The 27,760-nt window shown below is 35.4% G+C and overlaps 1 protein-coding gene across 1 annotated transcript in view; it reads left to right on the top strand.

The window, feature by feature from the left end:
* Positions 1–228: 228 nt before the first annotated feature.
* HPSE (heparanase) overlaps positions 229–27,760 on the top strand; it is a 46,856-nt gene continuing 19,324 nt past the window's right edge. The window contains exons 1-9 of the mRNA XM_031943101.1: positions 229–638; positions 8,103–8,248; positions 10,158–10,283; positions 16,719–16,892; positions 21,749–21,917; positions 22,531–22,578; positions 23,992–24,085; positions 25,535–25,641; positions 27,446–27,560. Of these exons, the coding sequence (XP_031798961.1) occupies positions 406–638; positions 8,103–8,248; positions 10,158–10,283; positions 16,719–16,892; positions 21,749–21,917; positions 22,531–22,578; positions 23,992–24,085; positions 25,535–25,641; positions 27,446–27,560 (1,212 nt within the window). The 5' untranslated portion in view covers positions 229–405. The remainder of the gene's footprint in view (positions 639–8,102; positions 8,249–10,157; positions 10,284–16,718; positions 16,893–21,748; positions 21,918–22,530; positions 22,579–23,991; positions 24,086–25,534; positions 25,642–27,445; positions 27,561–27,760) is intronic.

The following is a 27,760-nucleotide window of genomic DNA, read 5'->3' as shown; positions in this document are numbered from 1 at the left end:
TTCGTTTGTTAACAGGATACCTCAGAACTGAGCGAAAACCCAAAAGGAAATAGGAGTAACTGATAGGAGGGGTGGGAATCGAGGAGGTAAAAGGAAGTGGGAGGGGGATGTGGCTGTGGTTCAGGTAGGAAGAAGAAAGAGGTGAGGAAAAAAAGAGGGAAAGGAAAAGGTGAAGGAGGAGGGGGAGGAGCGGGGAGGAGGAAGGAGGAAGAGGAGGAGGGAGGAGAACGAAGAGTAGAGGGAGGAGAACGCGGAGGGAAGGGAGGAGGGATTAAGAGAAAAGGGGTTCTGAGGAGGAGGGGAAAGGGGTTGAAAGGAGAAGGAAAAGGATCCGGAGGAGCAGACGCTGTTCAGTTTCCCTGTGCTGGGGCCCGGCTGCTCGCCGAGCAGCGCCCCGAGCCCAAGATGCATCCCGGCGGCCCCATGTCGGTGATGCTGCTCCGGGTGCTCACGCTGCAATTGATGGGGCTCCCCCGGCCGCTTTCAGGGAGCCCTCTGGCGGTGAAGGAGCCTCCTCCCAAAGTCCTGAAGCTCGACCTGCGCACCGACGTCCAGGTGCAGGAGGTGAGCCAGGCTTTTCTCTCTATTACCATCGACGCCAACCTGGCCACAGACCCCAGATACATCACATTCCTCGGGTAAGCTGAGACATTCACCGGACCCCTTTCCTCCATATATTGTCTGCTTTCTCTTTGTTTCCTACCTCCCTTCCTTCTTGTGCACCTGAACACTGTCCCCGGCTCTCCCCACAAGGAAATACTTTCTTTTTTCGTCTTTATCAGCAACAACTTTGTTCTCCAATTGCGTTACTAGATGCTTTCTGATTGCCTGATTGCCTTTATTGTCCTATGCGAGATCAGTCATGCTGGATTGCCTTTTTTCTCCTTGTTTTTAATATGTAGGAAGGGGTAGTACTACTACAAGTGTTCTTAACAGCTCCCTGAAAGGGAGCTGGAAAGATTTCAGGAGGTCTGTGAACTTGGATGGGAAGGAAATTACATCTTTATTTTTACTACTCTTTAACTGAAATTTGGCTTTTCTTTCAATTATTTAAAAACGTTATTCTGAAATGGGATCCATAAGCTTCACCAGACTGCCAAAAAGGTTCTCTCTCACACACAGACACACAGACACAAAAGAATTTCTGACCTCGCCCTGCTCTCCCTCACTGAAATCCGATTCACTTGCATGTCATGGCATCATCTCCCTGATGTCATGATCCTCTTGGAGAAGGAACTAGAAGATCTCTAGCACTAAAGATTTATCAATCAATGAAACTCATGGAAGGGACTAGTCTCAGTAATTGACTAGTTGTCATCATAAGGGAAGTGCCTAATAGATAATTGTTATTTCCTAAACTAATAGGGACTTTCCAGTTGAGTTCTGGAAAAGGGATTCACTTTTAGATTTGAATGAAACATGTTCAAAATTGAACTTTGCTCTCTTCTCTTTTATTATTAAAGATACTAGGACCTTCACAAGCTGTCATCCCCCAAAACCCATCATCCTCTACTCATCACTCTCACATCCAATCTGTTGCCAAGTCCTATCAATTCTACCTTCATAGCATCTGTTATATGCCCCCTTTCTCTCTTCTGACACCGCCACCATCCTCATCCCCTCATGCCTGAACTATTTCAATAGCCTGATGGTGAGTGACCCTGCCACAAGTTTCTCCTCACTCCAGTCCACCCTCCTTTTAGCTATTAAAGTAATCTTCCCAAGATGGGGGATGGAGGGAGAAAAGGGAATGAGCCTTTATAAAAAGTGCCTATTTTGTGTCATACACTGTGCTTTTACATATATTATCTCATTTAATTAAAGCATAGATCTGAACTTGTCACTCCCCTTTTCCAAATTCAATAAGCTGAGTTCTTGTTTCATTTTTAGTAGTGTCCAATTCTTTGTGACTGTTTGGAGTTTTCTTGGCAGAGACATGGAGTGGTTTGCCTTTTCCTTCTCCAGCTCATTTTATAGATGAGGAAACTGAAGCAAACAGGGTAAAGTGACTTCCCTAGAACCATATAAATAGTGTTTGAGGTTAGATTTGAACTCTGGAAGGGAATCTTCTGGACTTTGGGCCAGCTACTCGATAAGTTCTAGTGGCCCCCTAATTCCCTCCAGGATCAAATATAAAATTATGTCTTTGGAAATGATTTTTAAAGCCCTTTATAACCTTATTCCTTCCTACCTCTCCAGTATTGTTATACCTTAGGTCCTCCACATTCTTAATTACTCAGTAACAATGGCCTTTTTGCTATTCTACATCTCACCTCCATATTTTCAGTGGCTGTCCCCATATCTTAGAAAGCTATCTCTCCTCATATCTCTCCTGAATAACTTAAAGTCTAAACTAAAATCTTGAATTCAAGAAGAAAAAATATTCAGAAGAGTGTGGCCAAGACTAAAGGGAGGTGAAGGAGAATGAGGATTGAGAAAGAGATCATTGACAACTTTGAAGAGAGGAGTTTCAGTACACTGACAAGGTTAGAAGCCAGAAAGCAGAGGGCTTAGAAGAGAATGAGAAGTGAAGAAGTGGGAGCACTGGTTGTAGCTAACTTTCTCAAGGAAAGGGAAGAAAGATATATTCAGATAAGTAATAGAACAGATCAAGTGAAGGATGTTCCGATCAAGTGAAGGGTGTTTTTGTTTGTTTGTTTGAGGGTGGGAGAGAGTTGAATTTGTATGTAGCAGTATGTAGCAACAAGTAGATATTGAAATAATATAGTGTGCATGTAGAGAGATTTGTTTTGGCAAGGAGAATGGCTGCCTCTGTGTGAAATGGGGATGAAAGAGGAGATAGGTAAGATAGGTAAATGATGAGGGGACAAGAGGGAACTCTCATTATGATTGCCTTCTTTTTTTTAAGTATTGTAGAAGGGATGGTTCTCAGTTGAAAGAGTGGTAAAAGGAAAGCCACGGAAGGTTTGAGTAGAGATGAAAAGATCTGGAATAGCAATGATATGTGAGATAGTGAATTGATTTTAAAAAGCTAAATAGTTTGCCTTGCTGCAGTGAGAACCCCCTTGAGTTTATGTAGCATAAATTTATGTAGCATAAATCTATAGTGGGATCCAATTAACACAATTTCTTTAGTGATTTTTAAACTAACTCCATCTAACAGCATGTGAATAGGAAAAGGCAGAAGACAGTGGGAGTATTCTAGGGTTGAAGTTTGGCAAGAATATGATCAGCAAGATAATAAGACAGTAAGGTACTTAACTATATAGAAAGTGTCCAGAGGACCAAGATAGGCGTCAAATCTGGCCTCAGACACTTCCTAGTTATATGACTGGACAAGTCACTTACTCCTGTTTGCCTCAGTTTCCTCATCCGTAAAATGAGCAGGGGAAGGAAATAGTAAAACAATCCAGTATCTTTGCCAAGAAAATCCAAAATGAATTTAGGAAAAGTCAGACACAATTGAAATGACTAAATAATTTTTGAGTATGTGATAAAACGCAGTTTTCAAAGCTGCCCTGTTTGTTTATGCTTTTTTTCAGGCCTCCCTTGAACTTTTTTCTCTTAGATTGGGTAATCTTTAAAGTCTCTTCTGGCTAAAAAATTATAATTCAGGTCTTTTTTTTTTAATCTAGTAAGGATTTTTTTAAAGGCCTAAATATCTGCTTGGGTTGTTTGTAGTCCCTCCTTGCTATGAAAAAAGTTGTGCTGCATGTCTGATGGAGACAAATCATAGCTAGAGGGCTACTTTGGCCCCTAATGTGGCTAGAGGTCTCTACCTCAAAATGTGAAGCTCTCTTAACTAGAAAAGAATGAGCCATATAACTATCTATAAGAGAATAGTTTTGATCTTGCCATATTCAACTACTCCTTCAATTTTCTCATTTATCTAAATTTTATTTTCTATTTATTCTTCTTAATCAATCTACTGGTGACTCAAGATCTGGGGAGTCTTCAAAATTGAATATTTTCAGAATGCTAGAAACCTAAAGTTTTTCCAGGCCTGTTCTAATCCAGGGATTCTTGATCTTGTATGGTGTGTGTGTGTGTGTGTGTGTGTGTGTGTGTGTGTGCCAGATACTATGCCAGACAAATAGTACTAAATACTATCCCATTTAATCTTCATAACAACCTTGAGGATGGATGTGGTTATAGATACTATTATTATTCCCGTGTTACAGAGGAGAAAAGTGAGGCAAACAGGGTTAAGTCATTTACTTAGGGTCACACAGTTAATAAATTTCTGAGACCTGTTTTGAACTCAGGTCTTCCTGTCTCCAAGTCAGTTTCTGGTTATACTATCTTCTCTTTATCCCTAAGAATCAAACCCTGTTGGTAATAAAGAGTATTTCATCATTTTCAAGAAGATACTTGACCAGGACCAAGAATAAGAAGGAGATATGGAATTTCACAATCTTTGACCATCTATATTCCCTATTACCTGGTTTCTCACTTTTTCTAAGATCATTGGATGTTTTTGTACTTTTATATTGTGAGCTCCTCAAGGGCAGGGACTGCCTTTTGCCTCTTTTTTGTGTCCCTAGCACTCACCCCAGTGTCTGACACATAATAGGTACTCAACAAATGTTTATTGGTTGATTGATTGTGTGTATAACTGGACTCTTAAGGTAGGTGCCTTACTATATATCATGTTTGTATTTGTATGTGTGTATACTTCTCTTAACACTGAACTGTACTTCCTATAAGTAAGTACATCTTGACTTCAAAATAATATTAACATTATAGAGGTTACTGTGGTAGGAATTAAGTAACATGTAAAATTTGACTTTCCACCTAAAAGGTACAGCCGTTTTTCTTAGGAAAGTATCTATTTGAGATGTAGATTTTTGAAGGTAGAACAGTGGGATGGATAGGGGAGGGATTTGCCAGAACACTGGCCTTTGAAGCAGAAATATTCATCTTCTTGAATTTATATTTGATCTGGCACTTATTATCTGCGAGGCCCTGAGTAAATCACTTAACCCTGTTTGACTCAGTTTCCTCATCTATAAAATGAATTGGAAAAAGAAATGGCAAACCACTCCAATATCTTTTCCAAAAAAAATAAATCCTAAATGGGATCATGAAGAGCTGAATATGACTAAGAACAATGTAAGAAGATCTATACCCAATTTTTTTTCCCTCCCTCCATAATGTAGCAGTGATTTGTTAAAATAATGTGTTTTCTGCTATCAATTTAAATATTGTCTATAATCAGTAATCCCCCATTTACAGTTGGGAAACTAGGGGACATACTGTCATTTGATTCAAGGAATCAATATTGGCATTGCTAAATGTCAATACTAAAGTCTGAGAAAAACTGAATACAGCTGCGGGGGGCGGGGGTTCCCTCAATACTAGTTTATTTTTCCAAATACATGTAAAGATAATTTTCAAGCATTCATTTTTGTAAGACTTTGTATTCCAAATATTTTCTCTCTTCTCTCCTCCTTCCCCGAGATAGCAAACAATCTGATATAGATTAAACTAGTGCAATTCTCTTGTCTATTTCCCTGTTTTCATATTGTACAAGAAAAATCAGACTAAAAGGGGGAAAATCATGAGAAAGATAAGGCAAACAACAACAAAAAAAGGTGAAAATACTGTTTCAATTGACATTCAGTCTCCATATTTTTCTCTCTGGATGTGGATGGCGTTTTCCATCCCAAGTTTATTGGAATTGCCTTGGATAACTGAATTGCTGAGAAAAACTAAGTCTGTCATAGCTGATCATCACACAATCTTGCTGTTGTTGTGTACAATGTTTTTCTAGTTCATTCAGCATTAATGCATCTAAGTCTTTCAAAGCTTTTCTGAAACCAGCCTGCTCATCATTTCTTATAAAATAATAATATTCCATTACATTCATATGTCATAACTTATTTAGCCATTATCCAATTGATGGGTATCCACTCAATTTCCAATTTCTTGCCACTATAAAAAGAGCTGCTACAAGCATTTTTGCACATGTGAGTCCTTTTCCCTCTTTCATGATCTCTTTGGGATATAGACCCAGTAATGATGCTCTGGATCAAAGAGTAGTCACAGTTTTACAGCACTTTGGGCATAGTTTCTGAATTGCCCTCTGGAATGGTTGGATCATTTTACAACTCTGCCAACAATGCATTAGTGTCAGCAAAGAGGTGTTTATATATATATATATATATATATATATATATATATATATATAATAGAGAAAAAAGTTAAATCAAAGAAAGAATAGGACATTGTTTTGGGGTGGATAGAGTGGTAACAATTGACCACACAAGGAAGGAAGGCAGACTGTTCATTTATTTTGGTTCTAGTTTCTCTGCAAAGGAGAATAATCTTTATGGAAATGATAGAAAGAAACAACAACAACAGGAAGCTGAAATCTAAAAAAAAAGTAAGGAGACAGAGCATACCTACCTACCTTTGATGAATTCAAGTCAACTGGATCAGGTGAACTACACACACACACACACACACACAAACACACACAATACAACCCAACACAAGTCGCACATATCCTCTGGTACTGAAAGAAGTGGTCGATATGGTGGCTGAACCACTGCTGGTAATATCAGAAAAAAAACAAGGAAAATAGGAGAGACACTACAAAATTAGATTTGGGCAAATGTTTTCCCAATTTTTAAAGACGAGGGAAGAAAATCAAGTCTACAAACCAATGAACTTGAATCTGATTCCTTAGGAAATTCTCACATGTATTATTAAAGAAATGGGTAACACCTATCTAGAAACAAAAGTGGTTGTTACAAGGAACCAGCAGAGTTTCATTAAGAAGTTCAGATAAGGCCAGAATAGACTAACTCTTTTTGAAAGGGTTAAGCGACTTGCCCAGGGTCACATGGACAAGCTGTTTCAGAGATGGAACTCTCTTTGTGAGGAAGGGGTAGGCAATCAGAGTTAAGTTACTTGTCTGAGGTCACACAAGTAAGTTTTCCAGGCTGCATTGAACTCAGGTCCTCTTAAATTCATGGCTGGTGCTCTATAAATTGTGCCATCTAGCTACCCCAGAGGACAGTTCTTTCTCAACTAAGGTGATCAGAAAAGTACTTATGTAGATGGTTTATATTCCAGTCTTTCTCCCTCCTACCACCTCTCATCATAGATGTATCCTTTCATATTTTCAGATGATACAAAATTGGAAAAGAAAACTAATAATGGGTGACAAAATCAGGAAGCCAAATGATCTTGACAGGCTAGATCATTTTAACTGAATTAAATATGATAAAATTCAATAGAGATAAATGTAAAGTCATATACTTCAATTTAAAAAAAAAAATCAACTTCACAATTGTACATAAGCAGGAGGCAAACAGGGTTAAAGAGCCGTAGTCATGAAAAAAGATCTCCAAACTCTGAGTCAACAATGTGATAGAGCAGCCAACAAGATTTATGTGATCTTAAAACATTATGGGATATATAAAGAAGGACATAACTTCCAGGAATGAGGAGATGCAAGTGATTTCCATATTTTGTACTAGACAGTCCACAAGTAGAATATTGTATTGAATTCTAGGCTTCATAATTTAAGGATATCAAAGAACGGGAAAGCATACAGGTAGAGGATAGCCAAGGTGAAGAACCTTAAGCCCATATCGTAGGAAGATTATTAAGTTGAAAGAATGGAGGATATATAATCTGAAGAATGGAAGATATTAGAGAAGTAGTAGAGGAAAAAATATCATAACTTCTTCAAATATCTGAAGAGTTGTCATAATAATGTGGGCTTTTACTTCACTTTGGTCCCAGAGGGCAAAAATTTGGAGTTGATATCAGGAAAATAATACCCTAGAAATGAAAGCTGTCCAAGAATGGAATGGGTTTCTTTGAGAGGTGGTGGCTATCTTCTTGGAGATCTTAGAGTCAACACTGAATGATCATTTGTTGGATATATCAAAGTGGAACTCAATCAAGTTATGTTATAGTGAGGGGAATCTTTCATATATGGTTTGGATCAGATAGCTGCTGAGATTCCTTTCCAACTCCCAAATTCTGTGTTTCTCTGCTTTTATTGCTGGATCTGTAGAAACTACATTTTTAATCAACTAATAACTGAAACCAAACCCATTGACACATCATATTTTCTTAATGAAAATGTACTTTTTAATAATTTGAGGAAATCATGTTTTTTTTAGTTCCCAAAGGCTTCGAACCTTAGCCAGAGGCTTATCTCCTGCCTACCTGAGATTTGGTGGCACCAAGACAGACTTCCTGATCTTTGACCCAAAGAAGGAATCAACCTATGAGGAAAAAAGCTATTGGGAAGCTCAAATTGACCCAGGTGATTTTTTTGAAATATGATAATTTTCAAACTATAGCTTCATTTTCTTGAATTAGTTCTGTATTTGCTTTGTGGTTTGCTGTGTTTTTGTTTCATTTGGAGAAATAGAACAGTTTGTGGGTATTGTAGTGGGGATACCTCATCTAGGCCTATTCTAAGAGTCTGGAACCAAGTGGGAAATGCACATTCTCTTGCATCCCTTGCTAATTTTTCTCTAGAAGGTACAGTGTGGTACATATCAAAAGATATCAACAGTACAGCTTATTAACAGTGTAATACAGATGAGGGAATGAATGGAATTGGCTTGGAGGAACATAAAAGTGGGAATGGATTGAAAATAGGAATTTTTAAAAGTTTAAGATATGTAAAATGAGATTTTATGCTTTTTTACACTTAGGAAGGTCAATTTAAGGTCCTTTTAAGGGTGTAATAAAAATGAAAGTGCTACATATTATAATTCTACTTTACATATGTGTCCATTGCCAAATTATAATTTCTAAGAGATCAGTGGGAGAATTCACATTGAAATATGATTGAAATAAATATTTATTTTAAATGTTTTTTTATGGGTTTATTTAAGATCCTCACCTTTTCTCAAGAAGTAGCTAGGAAGTTTGGGAATGTAGGAAATGGAGCCAGCAATCAAAAAGTAAGGGTTGATTTTCAAAATTAAAAAAAGCAATTTATTTTAATTTAAAAAAATTAATGATTATATTAGTCTTTTCCCAGTCACATATTTAAAAGATTTCTAATTAATTGAAAAAATACTCTTAACTCTGGGAGATGACTAAAAACCATTACATTGAATTCCCAATCCCTATATTTATGCACACCTGCATTTTTGATTTCCTTCACAAGCCAATTGTACAATATTTCAGAGTCTGATTCTTTTTCTACAGCAAAATAACGTTTTGGTCAGGTATACTTATTGTGTATCTAATTTATATTTTAATATATTTAACATCTACTGGTCATCCTGCCATCTAGGGGAGGGGGTGGGGGGAGGTAAGAGGTGAAAAATTGGAACAAGAGGTTTGGCAATTGTTAATGCTGTAAAGTTACCCATGTATATATCCTGTAAATAAAAGGCTATTAAATTAAAAAAAAAAAAAAGAAAAGAAAAAATACTCTTAGAAAAAGATACTTTTTCTTTTTTTACTTTTGATCGGAAAATCTGTCTTTTATTCATCAAGAAACTTTGGTTGTTTCTTGCTCTTTGGGCTGATGTCAGTGGTATTATTCATGCTGTTTTGAAACATTCTTTTTAATGGATCCCAGGGATCTGGGCCAGTAGCCAAGGACTAGATTATGCAGCTTTGACAATGATGACATTTCGATGGAGTCATCTGAATGTCAGCTACTTCTAGCTAAGTGCGGGCAGCTGGTAGCACAGAGAATTGACAGCTGGGCATGGGATAAGGAAGACCTGAGTTCAAATATTCCCTAAGATATTTACTGTGTGACCCTGGGGAAGTAACTTAATTTTTGTTTGCCTCAGTTTTCTTAATTGTAAAGTGGAGATAATAACAGCACCTACTTCTCAGGGTTACTGTAAGGATCAAATGGGATAGTAAAAGAGTTTGGCACATAGTAGATATCATATAATTTCCTTATTTCTGTCTCCCTTTTTCTGACTTGGATAAGCATCACAATCTAATGGGATGCTTAGAAAGGACTTTTATCTTTTATCTGGAATAACATTGTCCTCATTTTATAGATAAGAAATTGAGGGCAAGTTGACTTCTCCAGAGTCGCATGGCTTGTATATATCTGATGCAGGATTCAAACCCAGGTCTTCCTGATTACAAGTCTGATGCTCTATCAACTAAACCACCTAGCTTCTTTTCATAGATCACACAATTTCTGAAAAGCATCAAAGCTAATTAAAAACTTTTTTCTCCCACTATAGATACTTGCAACTTGAGTCCTATCCCTTCTGCCGTGAAGGGAGAGTTACAATTGGAATGGCCCATCCAGGAAGTGCTGCTACTTAAAGAACAATATCAGAACAAGTACAAGAATGGCACGTACACAAGTAAGAACTGCAAGGTGTTTCATAGGATATTCTGGTCTTAGAAGCAATGGGCTTTCTAGGATTAGGCAGCCAGCATAAGCTAGAAATCACACAATTGATTCTGCAAGGTAGGATCCTACTATTAATCTAGAACTCATAATTGTTCTTCACCTCCAGAATTCATTGATGGTCATAGTGAATTGTTGAGAAGTAAATTGAGGGGAATGAACTAGAATACTGATTAATGGACTTCATTGGGTAAGCATCTATTAGTCAAAGGGATTGGAGAGCCTTCAATCATAAAATGTTTTCCTACCAAACTGGTTTCTTTTTTGCATCTTCTATGTCTTAAATTACCCAGGGTTTTACAAATATGGAATGCACCCAAGTAATTTGCATTCTAGCTAACCTGAAATTACTTATATTTGACTTGCAAAGCTAAATGACAAATAGTAGAATTTCTGAAAAAAAAGTGATTTGCCCACATTCAAAATAACATTTTATGTCAGAATTATTTTAGAGTGAGATTCATATCTCCACACTTTTGTCTTCTCAGTTAACAGAAAGCTTTATTAACATAAAACAAATGGAAGTGGGGAGAAATAGCCTTTGAATTCAGCTAGTTTGGGGCATCCAACATTTTAATTAAAACTACATCTTTAAAAAACCAATAATTTTTAAAAATTTTTATTTTTATTTTTAAGTTAATTACCAAAAAAAGTATTTTTATATATTCAGTGGAACATAAAAGTTTATTATAAAGTCTACATATTGCTTTCAAATCTATACTACTTTTCTGTGTTTCCTCCTAAATTTTCAGTTTCTCTTAAAATGTTTCAGTGGCACTATTTTATATTTCTTCAGTACTGTTAACTTTCCCCCTTTCTAACTAAAAAACTGAAAGAAAAATATAAATAAAACTTGCAACAGATAAACACAACCAAGCAAAATGAATCCATTTAGATATCATGTCCAATAATGTCTGTCTCTCTCTGCTCCTTGAGTCCATTGCCTCTCTGTCAGTCAAAGAACAACCTGCTTAATCAGAAGTCCTCTGGAGACATGGCTGGTCATTATCAGAGTTTTTACATATTTCAAAATTGTTTTTCTTTATAATAGTGCTATTTTTGTAGGAATTGTTTTCCTGGTTCCATTCACTTAACTGCATCAGTTCATACTACCCAAGATTCTCTGCCATAATTCTTTAATCTTTAGTATGTTCCTTCACATTCATTCATACATTAATCAGCCATTCTCCTATCCATGAGCCCCTCTTCTCTTAAATTTTATTCCTCTTTTCTTTCCTTCTACTCCCTTCCTGTCATTAGCATGTTCCTTCATGGCCTTTTTGGGTCACAGTGCCCTAGTTTGTAAAGTGAAGGGATGATTATTAAAGCAAGGCTTTGAGAGTGGTTTCACACTAGAGGGAAATTCCTTTACATGTTTCAGAGAATTTTTTAAAATGAGGTATTAATGTTTCAGGCTGAGATGAGAATATATCTTCCTGAAGACAATGCTGGCTGTCCTGAATATATCCACAATTACCCATTAAAATGAGTATTAATCTGTCTATAAAAGGAGAGTACTTTAATTATGTTGTTGTCTGTATAATGCTTTTGATTTTTCTGTTTTTCAAATTCTCCCTAAAATGAAGGAGCTGATTTATCGTCACTGCTATGGATTTTCTTTACTTGTAAAGTTCTAGAGGGAAATTTTTCCCTTCAGAAATCAGAGGATAGAACTATAGCATGCAAATATATAATGTTTACACTTACAGAAAATATTATTGTGTGACTGGAAATGTAGTGTCATCCCCATTTCTTTGTATCAGTAGCAGTAAAGATCTTTGTATCAGTAACAAGGAGAAATGCCTACTATGTTACAGATGAAGAAGCTGAGTCTCAGATCTTTGTCCATGTTGAGTTATATTTATTAAGTAACAAAGATGATATTTGAACTTAAGTCTTTAGACTTCCAAGTTCTTTAGGACAGTATAGATGTGTTCTGGAAGCTCTATTCATGTACTGTAAAAACATGACTATAACAAAAAACTTTGTTGGAGTCTTGCAAGAGCTACTGTTGGTATAAAAGATATGTCTGGCTAGCTCCAGATCCATCTTGGTATTTAACTCTCTATTAAAAATCATTATTAAAAATAACTAGTATCAAATCCTTACAAAGGGATTTTACTTATAGAATAATGAGCGGGAGTGGATTCTTATCAGTCCCCCCTCAGCATCCTTGTTGAGTAACATTGTATATTATCTATCATTATTTCTGGCCTAGCTCCATAAGGATAGGGACTAAACTTTGTATTCCCCATCTTCATCCTTTTGTAATGCTGTGAAGACAGTAGGCATTTAATGATTACTTGTTGATTAGAATATAGTTTATAATGGAGATTTCCAGGAGACTAGTTAGGAGGAAGTAATGTAGATTCCTGTGTTTTTAATATTTTTAACTATAATTTGTGAAGACTTGATTCCTCACTTGAAGTTAACACTAGATGAAGAGACTTTTCTTCCCAAAACTTTACTGCTATAGTATTGTTTACATGAAATCAAACATGAGGCTGAAAATAGATTAGTTTTTGGAGTAGGAGACCATCTGGGCCTGTGATTTCAAGGGTATGGAAAACTCCCAGTGTGGGTTCATCCTCTACCATTGCAAATCATTACCCTGTTACACTGGGAAAGGTAAAAGGAGTAGACTCTGATGACAACACAGTGCAGTGTCTGGTACTTAATAAGTATTTATTGACTAATTAAACCTGACAGGATGCAGGACTAGAACTAAAGTCTTCCTGCCTCAATCTAGCTCTCTTTACTATGTTATGCTGCTTCAATTGATGACTGATTCAAAAATGAAACCTTGATTTTTTTAAATGAATTTTATACCAAAATCAAATACTTTAAAATAGCAGGATTTAGCTAAAATTGTAAACTTTCATTTCCTTGACACATTTTTCTCTTTGGATATTTGTAACCATGGTGATGTACTATTGAAACAAATGGACATTTTTACATTTGGTTTCTGTTTACAGGGTTGCCAGGAAGCCATTGAAAGTGTCACAAGTTGAGTAAAGCTTCTAAGATGGAAGAGTTAGCAGGGATAACTTTACTTTGACCTTTGGATAAAGCTCAAAGTCAGTTCACCCTTAGAACAGAAATTATAATAGGTGTCAGTACATGTATTTGCCCTCATTCTCTTTTAGATGTCATGGGCAGCCTCAGTAGAAGGTGACAAAAACATCTGGCAGCAGGAAATGAGCTCATCTGGCTCAGCCTAGTTTGGGCAAGTTACTGGAAACAACAAATGCAATCTCTGCCCTAAGGTGGATTCTATTATTAGAACAATAATCTTTGGCGTTAATGTGGAGCAGCAGTGGCCTAGTAAATACAGAGCTGGCCTTAAAAGTCAATGTGTGCCTTACAAGTCATTTATCCTAAGATTACAAGTTGTAGAGGAGTTTCCTCACCCTCTCCTAATGAAAGCACAAGTCGAGGGTCCCTAACGCTTTCCTACCTAGGGTAGAGTTCATGATATGAAGGGTCTTTCTAGACCTGAGTTCAAACCTGCTGTGTGACCCTGAATGAGGCATTCACAATTTCTGCCTGCCTCTGTTTCTTCATCTGTAAAATAGAGATAATAATAATTTGTAACACTCAGAGTTGTTGGGAGAATAAAATGAGACAGTATTTGTAAAGCATTTTGTAAACCCAGAGGGTTATATAAATGTTGGATATTACCTATATGATCCACTGTCACCTTGAATTTAATACAAGATGGGATTTACCACAAGCCATCTAAGGAAATTACCAGAAGTATCAGAAAGACTTGCTTCTTTTTATGATATGGTACCAGCTCATAGGCTCTAAAGGTAATGAAGTTCCAGGAATATTATTAATAGTAACAGAATTGGGCAAAGAGAATGATATATGTTAGTTAAGAGTCATGCTTTTGGAAGTGGTAACAGAAGAAAGTAGTAATATCATGATACTTGCCTTCATAATTTTGCTCTTCATTGGTCTGAGATTTTTTCATTCTTCTATGTTATCATAATAATACTAACAAACATCCTTGATTTCATTGAGGATTGATTTGTAACTGCGCTGGATCTGAAAAAGGTCTTCATGAGTTGCATTGGTTAAACAAGTAAAGGAAATTCTTTCTTCCCCTGCTAATGAACTTCTCTAAACTTAAGTGACAGACATCTGGATTTATTTATTTTGGTAGTAGCTGCCAGAGATCATTTGATACCTCTGTCATAATCTTTGAAAACTCAAGGTTTCCTCTCTGTCATTTGAGGCATCTCAAAAGGGCCTCAGTGAAAATGGTAGTGAGGTAATATTTAGGAAAAAGTGATATTGACAGGTAGATATAAATATAAATTTATGATAGCTAAAATTCTATTGTGCTTTAAAGTTTGCCAAGTATCTTCCATTTATTATCCCACTTGATCTTTACCACAACCAGCTTATTGGTATAGTGGGTAGAATACTGGCCTGGGAATCAGGAAGAACTGTCTTCACAGCTGGCCTCAGATACTGACTCTGTGACCCTGGCAAGTTATGTCCTTGATAGTCTGCAGATATTATGTCTATAAATATATTAATAGAATTGAGGCTGACTTATCCAGGTTCACATAGATAGTAAGTGTGAAAGGAAAGATTCAAGCTCAGTTCCTCGCAACTCCAAACTAATGCACTCCAGCTACTTTATGGAAAGCTTTGTCCATTTTCATCACTTTTTATTTTGTTGGCTTGGCTTACCCAAGAGTAATTAACATTACTCAATTATTTAGATGTGCAAACTTCTTGTGTGTGTCTTGACAGATTCCTAAATATTTTGTACTTTCTATAATTATCTTAATAAGTTTCTCTTCCTGTTTCTTCCTGCTGGATTTTGTTGGTAATATACAGAAATGTTGATGATTTGTATGGATTTAATTCGAAGTTCATCTATTTCATGTAGATCATGTTTTATTGGCTTATAACTGGGGACTGGGGGAGTTCAATTTCCATTGCTTGTAAATTCATCCTTTATGTTTTTGACATTGGTAATTTGGAGTTTTTTTCATTCTATAAGTTTTGTTAAAATATATATATAGTTTAAAACTTTTTAATTATATTTTTTTCGATCAATAAAAACCTATCTTTTCTCTTTCCAATTCCAACTTCTTCCTACCCAAATGAGAATGAGAGGAAAAACAAAACCTTCATTACAAACATGTATGGTCAAACAAAACAAATGTCTGTGCTAGCCATGTACCAAAAAATATTTGTCACATTCTAGATTCTGAGTTCCTCACCTCTCTGTCACAAGGCAAATAGCATTTTCATGTAAAAAGGGATCAATGAGTATTGAGGCCTATCATTGTGTGGCTCAAATGGGGCAGAATAGACATCTCGAATCCTTCCTCCCCCCACCCTTCTCCAAGGGAGGTTTTAATTTTTGTTAGGATGGAGCTGGAGGTTAAGGTCGAGGCTACCACTCTTGCTGTACTACTCAGAAAATGGAGTACCTGGCTAGAATAATATCTCTCTGCTCCTTTAAATATTATTAGTTTAGGGGATATGATCAGATTCCATTTAGTTTCTGGTCACTTTATCATTTTGTGGTGGAAGGGAGACCCCAATATCTATATCTAATATTTTGACCTATTTCTCTCCAAATATCAGTTATATAAGAACTACTGTAAGCTCTCCTTGATTCTGGGATTCTACTCCTGGTCATTCCAATGTAGGCTTCAGCTTGGATTAGAGGCTAGAATACAGTTTGTGCTCTGTTCCTGGAGTCAGTGTCCCACAACTTGGCTTCTGACCTTGTTTATTGATCAGTAGAGAATTAGTATCTATAACTCCTTTTTATCACCCCTAGTCAACAGCTCTGTACAGGAGCAACTAGGTGACACAGGGGACAGAGTGTTGGGCCTAGAGTCACTAGCTGTGTGACCCTGGGCAAGTTACTCAATCCTATTTGCCTCAGTTTCCTCGGGTGCAAAATGAGTTGGAGAAGGAAATGGCAAATCACTCCAGTATCTCTGCCAAGAAAACTCCAAATAGGGTCACAAAGAATCACATGCAACTGAACAACAAAGTCACAGATCTCCTGTTCAGTCCACCCTGGATCTGTGATCAGGAATTGGATCAGGAGTGACAGAGCTGCCAGATGGAATCCTTTCCTGTATCCTGCACTAGTGCAGAGTCTTTCCAGGATTTCTGCCTGTCTCAATACTCTTTCAGAACCTGGGTGTTAGAAAGTTGTGTGTGTGGAGCTGATCACACCAATGTGATCATTTTCTTATAAACAATTATTATCACTTGCTGGAGCTATAATTCAAAAGGTTTGATGATGATATGATGAAAATAGGACTTTGTGTAGCATATACTTTCAGATTCTTTCTACCTTAGTGACCAGATTATTCACTATTAAATTATGTTTTTGTTGATACAGAAAGCACAGTGGATATGCTGTACAGTTTTGCCAAGTGTGCAGGATTGGATCTCATCTTTGGCATTAATGCCTTAATGAGAAAAAGTAATTTGCAGTGGGACAGCTCAAATGCCAAATTATTCTTGGATTATTGTACTTCCCAGAAGTATGACATTTCCTGGGAACTTGGCAATGGTAAGTACACTTATCATTTCATTCATCAAGGAATACTCTTATTATTATTTTATTTTAATTTTCCCCCAATTACACATTGAAACAATTTTTTGAATTTAAAACAACTTTTGAGTACTAAATTCTACCACTCCTTCCTTCTTTCCCCTCGTACTCTTTAGCATCATATAACACAATTTGCTTGATTACAATAAGAGCCAGCATTTATACAACTTCTTAAAGTTTTCAAAGTATTTTTTTACATTTTGTCCCCCACAAAACCCTGGGAAGAAGGTGCTGTTTTTATCTCCATTTCACAGATGAGGAAACTGAGGTAGACATAGGTTTAGTGATTGCTTATAGTCATCACACACCAAGCAGATGCCTGAAACTGAATTTGAACTTAGGTCTTCCTGCCACTAGGTCCAGTGTGCTAGCCAATTGCCTATATTAATTTCCTTTCTGCTGCATTGAGATGCCTTTTGAAATTGCATGTAGAAAACAATTTCCCTATATCTTCTTGGATCCACTGCTGAGCCCATCTTACCATCTGCTTGACTAGAGAATTACTTAGCTGAGGCCAGCAACTTCTGCATCTCCTATTTTTAAGAAGTTCCATTGGTTTTAGAGCTACTCACAACTAACACCTAACAAAACTTTTAACAGACAGTTTATTTTCATCCTTCTATCTCCTTTTCTTCTGACTTACATAGCATCCCCCACTTTCTACCTTATTACCAGCTCCTGAAAGCCTGAACACTCTGATCTTATCCTGCAAGGTATCTTGAAGACCCTTAATATGAATCTACCCTTTCTTTAGAGCCAGATAGCATCCATGCTTTCTGTCCTCCAAAACTTTACTTATAGTATATGCCAGAGGCCCAGACCTCTGTTAGGGACTTGGTAAACTATTTCTAGAAAATATGTTAACGATTAGCTTTCCTGTTATAGACCTGACCTTATTCAGCTAAGCCTGATGCTTGAATTTGGAACTGGAACACAGACACTTGTAGTCCATCTAAGAATGTAGTCCAACCAAAAAGGTGTTTACTTGAGTTGAATGAAAGGGGTATTCAGTAAAAATACATCATTGATTTAGCCAAGCATAATTTTCTGGCTTCTATGTTTACCATGCTGATTTGCCTGAGGAAGTTGTTGCTGATTCCTTGTACTGTCTTTTTGCCATCCATGATAGCTTTCTTCCTATACCTCTCTTTCCCTTCTCTGATAATCTCTTTGAAAACTTAGTGCCTCTACTTCCTTTCTTCTCACTCTCTTATGAGCCCTTTACACTTCCAACTACTTCACTTACTTGAACTTGCCTTCTCCAAAGTCACCAAATCTCTTAATTGACAAATATAATGACCTTTTTCTCAGTCCTTATCTCTGCTAATATACCTTGGATATATATTTGCAATATATAACCCTTATCCTAGGTTCTCTCGATTTCTTGGTTTTTGTGATACTGCTCTCTATTGGTTTTTCTTTTACCTGTCTGACCATCCCTTCTCAATCTCTTTTGCTAGATCTTCACTTATAATAGATCCATTAGCTGGTGTGTCCCCATGGTCCTATACTGGACCATCTCATTTCTTCTTTTCTATATTCTCTTATTCAGTGGTCCCATCAATTCCCATAGATTCAATGATCATCTCTATTTAAATAATTCCATCATCTATTTATCCACCCATAATCTCTCTTTTGAGTTCCAATCCCATGTCTCCAACTGCTTGATGGACCTCTCAAAATAGATAGCCCATGGCTATATTAAAGTCAACATGTCCAAAAAACAAAACTCATTATCTTTGCTGCCAAACCTCCCCCATTTTAAACTCCTTTATTATTTGAAGGTACTTCCATCCTCCAAATTATTCAGGCTCCCAATCTTGGTGGCTTCTTTGACTTATCATTCTCACCCACCCTACATATCCAATCAGTTGTCAACAATCATGAAAAAACTTTCCAAATCTCAAATAATAATAGAAATTCAAACTAAAACAACCCTGACATTTTAATACATATTTGTCAAATTGGCAAAGATAACAAAAATGGAAATAATTGATATTGAAGTCTTCTGAAAAGAAGACAAGCATAATAATACCTGATGGAGCTGGGAATTAGACCAACAGTTCTAGAAAATAATTTTATATTATGGGAGAAAAGTCATCAAATTGTTCATCCACTTTGACTCAGTGATCCTACTTTTGAGTATGTACATCAAGGATGTTAAAGACAGAAAAGAGGTTCCTATTTACCAAAATATTCACAACAGCATTTATTTGTGGTAGTTTAAAAAAAAAAAAAAAAGGAAACAAGTGGCTACTTTTCAGTTGGGAAATGATTAAGCAAATTATGGCATACAAATATAATGAAACACTATTGTACCATAGGAGCTGACATTTTTGAGGAACTGAAAAATAAAGGATTCTAAGAACTGAAACAGAAAAAAAAAAAGCCCAGAACCAGAGAACAATTTATACCATGACAATAATAATGTCCATGACAACAACATTGAGAGAGTCAAAATACAACTAGTTGTGGTCTAATTTTTCTTGAGGAAAGAAAAGGAGGGAATCAGCATTTACACAGTATCTGCTATGTGTCAGGCACTGTGCTAAATGCTATACTTATATTAATCTCATCATACTCACAACTCTATGTTATTATCCTCATTTGACAGTTGAGGAAATTGAGGCATGCAGAGGTTAAGTGACCTTCCCAGGGTCAGATCCTAGTGAGTAAATGAGCCTGGATTTGAATTCAGGTCTTGCTGTATCCTAGCCCAGCACTGTATCCACTGCACTAGATTTATGTCTCAGAGAGGACATAGAAAAAATAGTTCGCATCTCTTGATAGTGGTGAGGTTCTATGAATGCAGAATGTTGCTAGAGCTATCAGACACAGTTCCTTTCTTTTGCCTACTGGTTTTTTTTGGGAAATACCAGGAGGGGAAAGGTGACATATCAGTAAATGGTTGTGATTTTTAAAAATTATACTGTTAAACACTTATCCGTTATATAATGTGAATAATCAGGGTTATAGTTGGGAAGAAACTTAGGTTCATCTACTCCAGCCACACACAGAGTCTCTTTATAGATGAGGGACACTTTGAGAATTTAGAAAGGTTTTGAACTTGACTAATTAGGAAGAGAATCCAGGCCTCCTGATTTGCTATTTCATGCTCTTTCCACCACACAGTACCCTGAAATGAGTATATATTATATTCTCATATTGTATAGGCCATTCATGGAAGACTTAGGCCCAGGTTGATTTGCAGTAGTCCAAATCAGGAATGACAGATATCAGATCATGCATGCTTCTTGGGAAAATGAATAAAGTTAATTGAGTACTTATTCACCTCCCTTTTCCCATATCCAAAAACTTCTCGTAACTTCCTGACATTTAAACATTTTCATAGTGTAAGTTTAAAAAAAGACTTTCTATATTACTGTTCTGTAAGAAATGACCAACAGGATAATTTCAGAAAGGCCTGGAGAGACTTACACGAACTGATGCTGAGTGAAATGAGCAGGACCAGGAGATCATTATATACTTCAACAACAATACTATATGATGACCAGTTCTGATGGATCAGGCCATCCTCAGCAACGAGATCAACCAAATCATTTCTAATGGAGCAGTAATGAACTGAACTAGCTATGCCCAGAAAAAGAACTCTGGGAGATGACTAAAAACCATTACATTGAATTCCCAATCCCTATATTTATGCACACCTGCATTTTTGATTTCCTTCACAAGCTAATTGTACAATATTTCAGAGTCTGATTCTTTTTGTACAGCAAAATAACGTTTTGGTCATGTATACTTATTGTGTATCTAATTTATATTTTAATATATTTAACATCTACTGGTCATCCTGCCATCTAGGGGAGGGGGTGGGGGGGGTAAGAGGTAAAAAATTGGAACAAGAGGTTTGGCAATTGTTAATGCTGTAAAGTTACCCATGTATATATCCTGTAAATAAAAGGCTATTAAATTAAAAAAAAAAAAGACTTTCTAAATAGCAAACTTGTTAGGGTAGTAAGGCTAGTGTACCACTACTAGGTCTATATCTCAAAGAGACTGAAGAAAGAAGAAAAAGATTTATATGTACAGCAATATTCCTAGATGTTTTGTGATGGCAAAGAACAAGAAACTAAAGGATCTCCGTCATATTGGGAATGCCTGAAAAAAATCATGTTATATGAATATGACAGAATACTGCAAGAAATCATGAAAAGAATAGTTTTATAAAAATCTGGGAAAACTTGCAAAACAGATGCAAAAGAGAGTTCTGAGAACCAAGAGAAAAATGTATCCCCCTTCCACTAAAAAATTACATAAACAAAGTCTTGAGAGAGATTTAGGAAACCTTATCAACACAATGATCAAATATGATGCCAGAAGAACAATGATATGCTTGCTAACTGAAATTAACTTTTCAGCCCTTTGACTATCTTGAACTAATGAATCCCCAGACAATCAATCAATTCATTCTTCAGGTTAACCTTTTAGATGGATGATTTAACTCAATTTCTACTATATTATAGTAGATGGCATGAAATCCACAGAGATTAGCTTAGTCCTTTTAAAGATTTTATGCATTTTTTAAAGCTTTTAAATTCAAATTAATTTCCATTTTGGAAAGATAAAAAAGTCCTACTCCCAGTTTTCCCTAGCCTTATAGTGGATTTCATAAGTGAGTAAGATTTTTTTTGTAGCTAATTTTGAATATTTGTTGTGTTACAATTGTTGATTTGTTTTATTCTTTTTTTGAAGTAAGATTATAATCTCTTTAGAACTGAGAAATCATGTCATCTTTATAGAAGATATAAATTTTAGAGATAAGCAATTATATAGAGAGAATTGTTATCTTTCAGAACCCAACAGTTTTAGGAAGAAGTCTGGAATTTATATTAACGGGTCTCAACTGGGAAAAGACTTTATTAAATTGCATTCACTTCTAAAAATGTATGATTTCAAAAATGCAAAACTATTTGGACCTGATATTGGTCAACTTCGGAAGAACAGTGAGAAACTGCTAAGGAGGTAAGAAAGTTTCTTTTTTATCTAAAAAAAGTGAAGGCCTAAGTTTAAATTACTTAGAAGTAAGAAATGCTTTTCTTTTTGTGGGAAGTGCCAGGATCTCTACTTTATTAGATCTGGAGGAAGTGAGAGGTAAATTCAAATTCCTGTTTAATTGGAAGCTTTGCTGAAATGAAACAATTGAGGTGGGGACAGGCTTTGGCAAGCCTACAATGGGGTGTAGTGCCTTTAACAAAGATCACTGGGGAATCATTTTAAGCTACTGAAGCCTTAAAGTTTGCAAATATTACTTACAAATATTTCATTTTGCTTCTCACAAGCCTGGAAGGGAATCAATATTATTAACCCCATTTGACAGATGAGGAAATTGAGGCAAACAGAGGCTAAGCAACTTTCTCATGGTCACTCAGATAGTGTCTAAAATCAAATTTGAATGTAGGACTTTATAACTCCACGTCCAGCATTCCATATATCGTACCACTTAGCTGCCTCTGAAATGTACTGGATTTTTTATTTCCAGATTTAATTATTAATCCACTAACTAGGCTTTTTTTTTTTTTTTAAAGCATGTCCATATGAAGACTGAGAAATGATATAATAATGCATTTTTTTTTAGCTTTCTGAATGTTGGGGGAGGAGTAATTGATGCAATCACATGGCATCAGTAAGTATGTTTTTCACTCTTAATACTATTAAAGAAAGATTACTAGTCATCTGTGGTCCTAAATTTTATATACACACACACACACACACACACACACATATATATATATATACACACATATATATAATGTTAAATATTCTATATTTAATATCAAAAATCTTGCTTCCACATTTATTGTTTAACAATTTTTAAATTTTCCCCAATTCACCTAAGAACAATTTTTAACATTTTTTAATTTTTTAGTACCAAATTCTAATCCCTCTATTCCTCTCTTATTGCCTCCCTAAAATGGTAAGCAAGTCTGATATAGGTTATACGTGTGAAATTGTATAAAATATTTCCATATTATTCATTTTGGTTTCCTATATTTATTAATATATTCCTATATTTATATATATTATTATCCTACTGTCTGCAAGGCTCTATGCTAAGTGCTAGGGATGTTTTCCTATTCCAACAGATTTATGATTCCACATCCCTTCTCATATAAATCTGCCATATTAGCTCTATCCAATGCTTGAGACTTTCTTCTATTCCTTTTTATATCTCATAGATACCAGTGAAGTGCCTTGACTTAGAAAGAATATGAAGATTATAAACTCACCAAGGGCACGGTCCATGTTTTTTGTTTCTGTATTACTTTCATTTTCATGTATATCTCTCCTTCCTTTCCCACTCTAAGTACTATCCCTCATAGCAAAGAATCAGAAAGAGAAAAACAAAACAGTTAAGCCAGTCAGTGGAATTTGGGAGCATCTTCAATGTTCTGTACTACCCAGAGTCCCCCACCTTTAAAGAGAAAAAGAGAATATTCTCATTTCCTTTTTGGAGAACTATAACTTTTAATTAGTTTTGTATCTCTCTCTGTGCCTAGAATAGTGCCTTGTACACAGCAAGCTCTTAATACATGTTTGAAAAATGAATAAATGATTAACACATTTATAAGTGATGAGGCTAGTTGAGATAATTGTGTTACTGAAGTCCAAAAACGATTTCCTGTGACTTGATTTATATAGATGACCAAAATATCACCTTCTTACCAGAAAGCATTTAGCACTTTTATAGGTTGTCCCAAAAAATTTCAATGTGTTTTAAAGCTCTGAGAGTGTTTAAGTTCCAACCACTTTAAAGTGCACTAACACTTTCAGTCAGGACATCCTTTATAACAATGATATCTTTATCTCATTTCAGAAAAAAAAAAAATCTACCACTTTTTTCCAGGCAATAGGATGTGGTAGTACTTTTCCAAGTCTCAGTCTCTTTCTTGTGATAAATTAGAAAGAAAAATTTGAAATTCCCATGTTCTGATGTTGAGTAGTAGGGTGAGCATTGCTGATTTCCATAAAAAATAAAAATTTAAAATCTTTACTTTTTAAAAAATCTGCATATATTATATGTAAGTATGTATTTCAGCTACTATGTGAATGGACGAAATGCTACCCAAGAGGATTTTTTAAACCCTGAAGTATTGGATACATTTGTTTTCTCAGCACAAAAAGTTTTTCAGGTACATTTTTTTTTCTTTTATACAACAAAAATTGTAAAAGTCTGTATTTTGTAGATTTGCGTGTTCTAAGTTTTTTGGTTAAAAATGCAAATTTCCTCACAAATCAAGAAACATTTCTAACATTGCTATCAGCTGACTGACCAGTTCATTCATAGGTCAAAAATTCCCCTATTCACTACAAAAACAAGTTCCTCAGAGCGTCTTTGTTCCTACTGAATGAATGATTGAAGAAAAGTTAGGGAGGGAGTAGTGCTACCATGCCTTCAGATGCCATCTGTAGGGCTGGGCACCATGTTATAGAAAAGACATTGTAGAAAAGACACACTATTTGCATCCAGAGAAAGAACTGATAAATAAAAATATATATAGAATGATTTTACACATTATATATATATATATACATATTTGTATCTAATGGTAGTTATCTCTGGGGGAGAGGGGCAGAAAGGGAGAAAAATAGAAGAAATAAAGAAATTTATGTGGTAACTGTACTATATATTCAAAAGGAATAACAAGTTGTACATAACAGATTTAGAATTTTGTGTGCAAACATCTTTTTTTTAAATTATACTATATTATGAAAGTGCTTATTTTATTCCATAAGTTAAAAATAAAACAAATAAATGTTGTGGGCTACCTCAAAGAGTTTGGAGGGCTCCTTCTCGATGAAGATAAATCTGACCAGTGATCAGATAAGTTCTAAAGAATACTTATGCAGATACTATTGGTCAGTTAGTCAATTAAGAAGCAGACTTTATTAAGTATCTACTACATGAACCTACTATATGCTAGGCACTATGCTAAGACATGTGGAGACAAAGGAAAGCATAAGACAGTCCTCACCCTCAAGGTCAGCTGAGAAGACACATTAGTAAGGGAGACTATGCAAGAAGCTATAGACAAACAAAATATGACAGAATAAATTGGAGCTAATTACAAAGGGAAAGAGCTGTCATTAAGGGGAATTGGGAAAGGCTTTATGAAAACAGTAGGATTTTGGGTGGGACATGAATGAACTGTGGAAGCCCAGAGGGAGAAAGAAGATAGAATTGCCTATGCTATTTCTCCCATCTCTTGGATTCTGCGGTTCTGGGGAAGAAGAGAATTTGGAGCTCAAAATGAAAATAAAAATTTTTAAAATATTCTATAATTCTGTGATTCTGTAATTATATCCTGGGTTGCAATGCAAGTTCCTTTATTTTTTCTTTCTTTCTATTCCCTAATAATAGAAATAAAATTAAATAGTTTCCAAATAAAATTACCCAAAGCATATCATTTTTAGAATAATTTAAGAATTTTTCTGACAGTGTTAAGAATGATATTTCTGAAAAGTCTGTAATTCATGATAATAGAGCTTATGTAATGTGCCACAGGGATATTTAATGTCACAAATTATATATCTCAGCTGTTTTTATTTGCAATTACCAAGTAGACTTTTCTGTTCTGCAGGTTGTGAATGAGACCAGACCTGGCAAGAAGGTTTGGTTGGGAGAAACAAGCTCAGCTTATGGAGGTGGGGCTCCTAAGCTGTCAGATACTTATGCTGCTGGTTTTACGTGAGTATATCGATACTCATCTCAAGTTATAAACAGATACCAGAACTTTGAGGGTTCAAAGTATAGTATTTCACAATATCCATCCTTTTGACCAGAAAACCTGTACAAAGGATGCCCTTTATGGCGAGAGGATAATACAATATGCTTAGTCACAGATTTGGATAAAGATAATGGATTGATTGTGACTAGTACTTTGCATATTATATAGACTCAAGGGTAGTTAAATTATTTTAAGAAAAAAAAATCCAAGATTTTAGAATTTTTTTGTACTTTAGCATATGCCATAAATAAACAAAAGATGCATTTCTATAAATAACTGCACTTAGAAATAGTATATCTTAAGAGTTTTAAATTTGAGAACATTGCTTATATATAATGTGTGTATGTATACATGTTTTATTTAGGTATATAGAATGTGTGTATATATATATATATATATATATATATATATATATATATATAGGTACTTATACATGTGTGTATCTATATTTACATAGCCACATACACATATGGAAATATTCACATAAACTCAGAGGGAGAAGTTCTATACCTGTGATGCAGGTGCTAGATGCTTTTGGATACTGATTGTCATTTTGTTATGACTTGGTGTCAACCGCAAATATAATGATCATGCCATTCATATCTTACAAAATGTTGAGAGACTGCCAAAGATGCACAAAATACTGTTTTTATATAAAATGCACTTCAGTTAAGTTCTCTGCATTTAAAAAACACCACTTCCTTAGAAGGCCATTAATCCTACCAACAGTTTATTCATCAAAGTTCTATTCTTTTGGGAAAAGTATTTAAGTTCTCCTTTCTCTTTAGGTTCTAAGAATAGAACAAATAACCATGCAGGGGGGATCAAAATTGTTTGTTCTAAAATTAATAAGGAATTTTTATCTGAAAATTTTTACTGATTGCCCAAAAATACTAACAATACTTCTGACAAGAAAAGTCATGGCAAATGAAAGTCATAAATAATGTTGAAATTAAAATTATTTCTCTCATCCAAGAAACAATCTTAATGGAATTTACTTTGGGGTAAAATGAGTGAAAAATTCTCTGGGAGTCAATAGACATCCTAATTTTCATTTTTCCTCCTTATTCCTTTTAGCTTCTGTTTCTTCACCTGTGAAATGAGAGAAAGGAACTAGGTGACCTTCAAAGTTCCTTTGTCCAATTCTAAAATTCTCTGATTAGATCTAGGTTTCTTTTGCTAAGAAGGTTTGACTGGACTAAGTGATTACACATTTCCTTCCTTAACAGACTGAATCTTCTCTTAGATGCACTGATTACCTGTCTGATGATGTAATGAAACCAATTTTTACATCATGATAGACTTGGTAAGGGAAGGAATTTAATCTATCAATTAAAGGAATTTGTCCAGCTTCCCTGTAGAAAATTGGCTGGTCCTGATTGTGAATTTCCCCCCCCCTTTTTTTTATTAGTCATTTAAAGCTTATGCATTGATTTGAAATTCTTTACTTTTGTTGAAATATGAAAATGAGAAAGGAAGATGATTCTAATGATCTTGTATGAGGAATATATGAAATCCAAAGAAACTTGGGAAGATCTATATGAACAAATGCAGAAAAAAGTAAACTAAGAACATAATATATATAATGATGACAGTTATGAAAGGAAAACAACACAGAGATCAGAATTCAGATATCCATATATTTAATAATTGAAATAATAGTTATAATTTAAAACAATTATTTCATTCCTGGTTTTGCTATACTTGAAATTGAGTTGTTTTCCTCTGCTTTTTAAAATCACTCTTTGTCTATTTCTTTTATAGGTGGTTGGACAAATTAGGTCTGTCAGCTAAAATGGGCATTGAGGTGGTAATGAGACAAGTGTTCTTTGGAGCTGGAAATTATCACTTAGTAGATGGAAACTTTGATCCCTTGCCTGTAAGTGACTGTTACTTCCCCATTTTTTGTGAATTGATTGTAGCTGGTCATTCTAAGAAAGCTTATCGTTCTTTAATGATATGTAGTCATCTATGTTGTCATAGGTTATTTGACAATGTGAATGAGAAATAGGAAGGCACAGAAATGCATTTTTCCTTTATTCTTAATTTGAAGTTTATCTCCTGTTAAAATGAAAGAAT

This window comes from Sarcophilus harrisii, chromosome 6 (assembly GCF_902635505.1).
Source record: "Sarcophilus harrisii chromosome 6, mSarHar1.11, whole genome shotgun sequence".
Lineage (NCBI taxonomy): Eukaryota > Metazoa > Chordata > Mammalia > Dasyuromorphia > Dasyuridae > Sarcophilus > Sarcophilus harrisii.
This window is presented reverse-complemented; position numbering and strand designations above follow the sequence as displayed.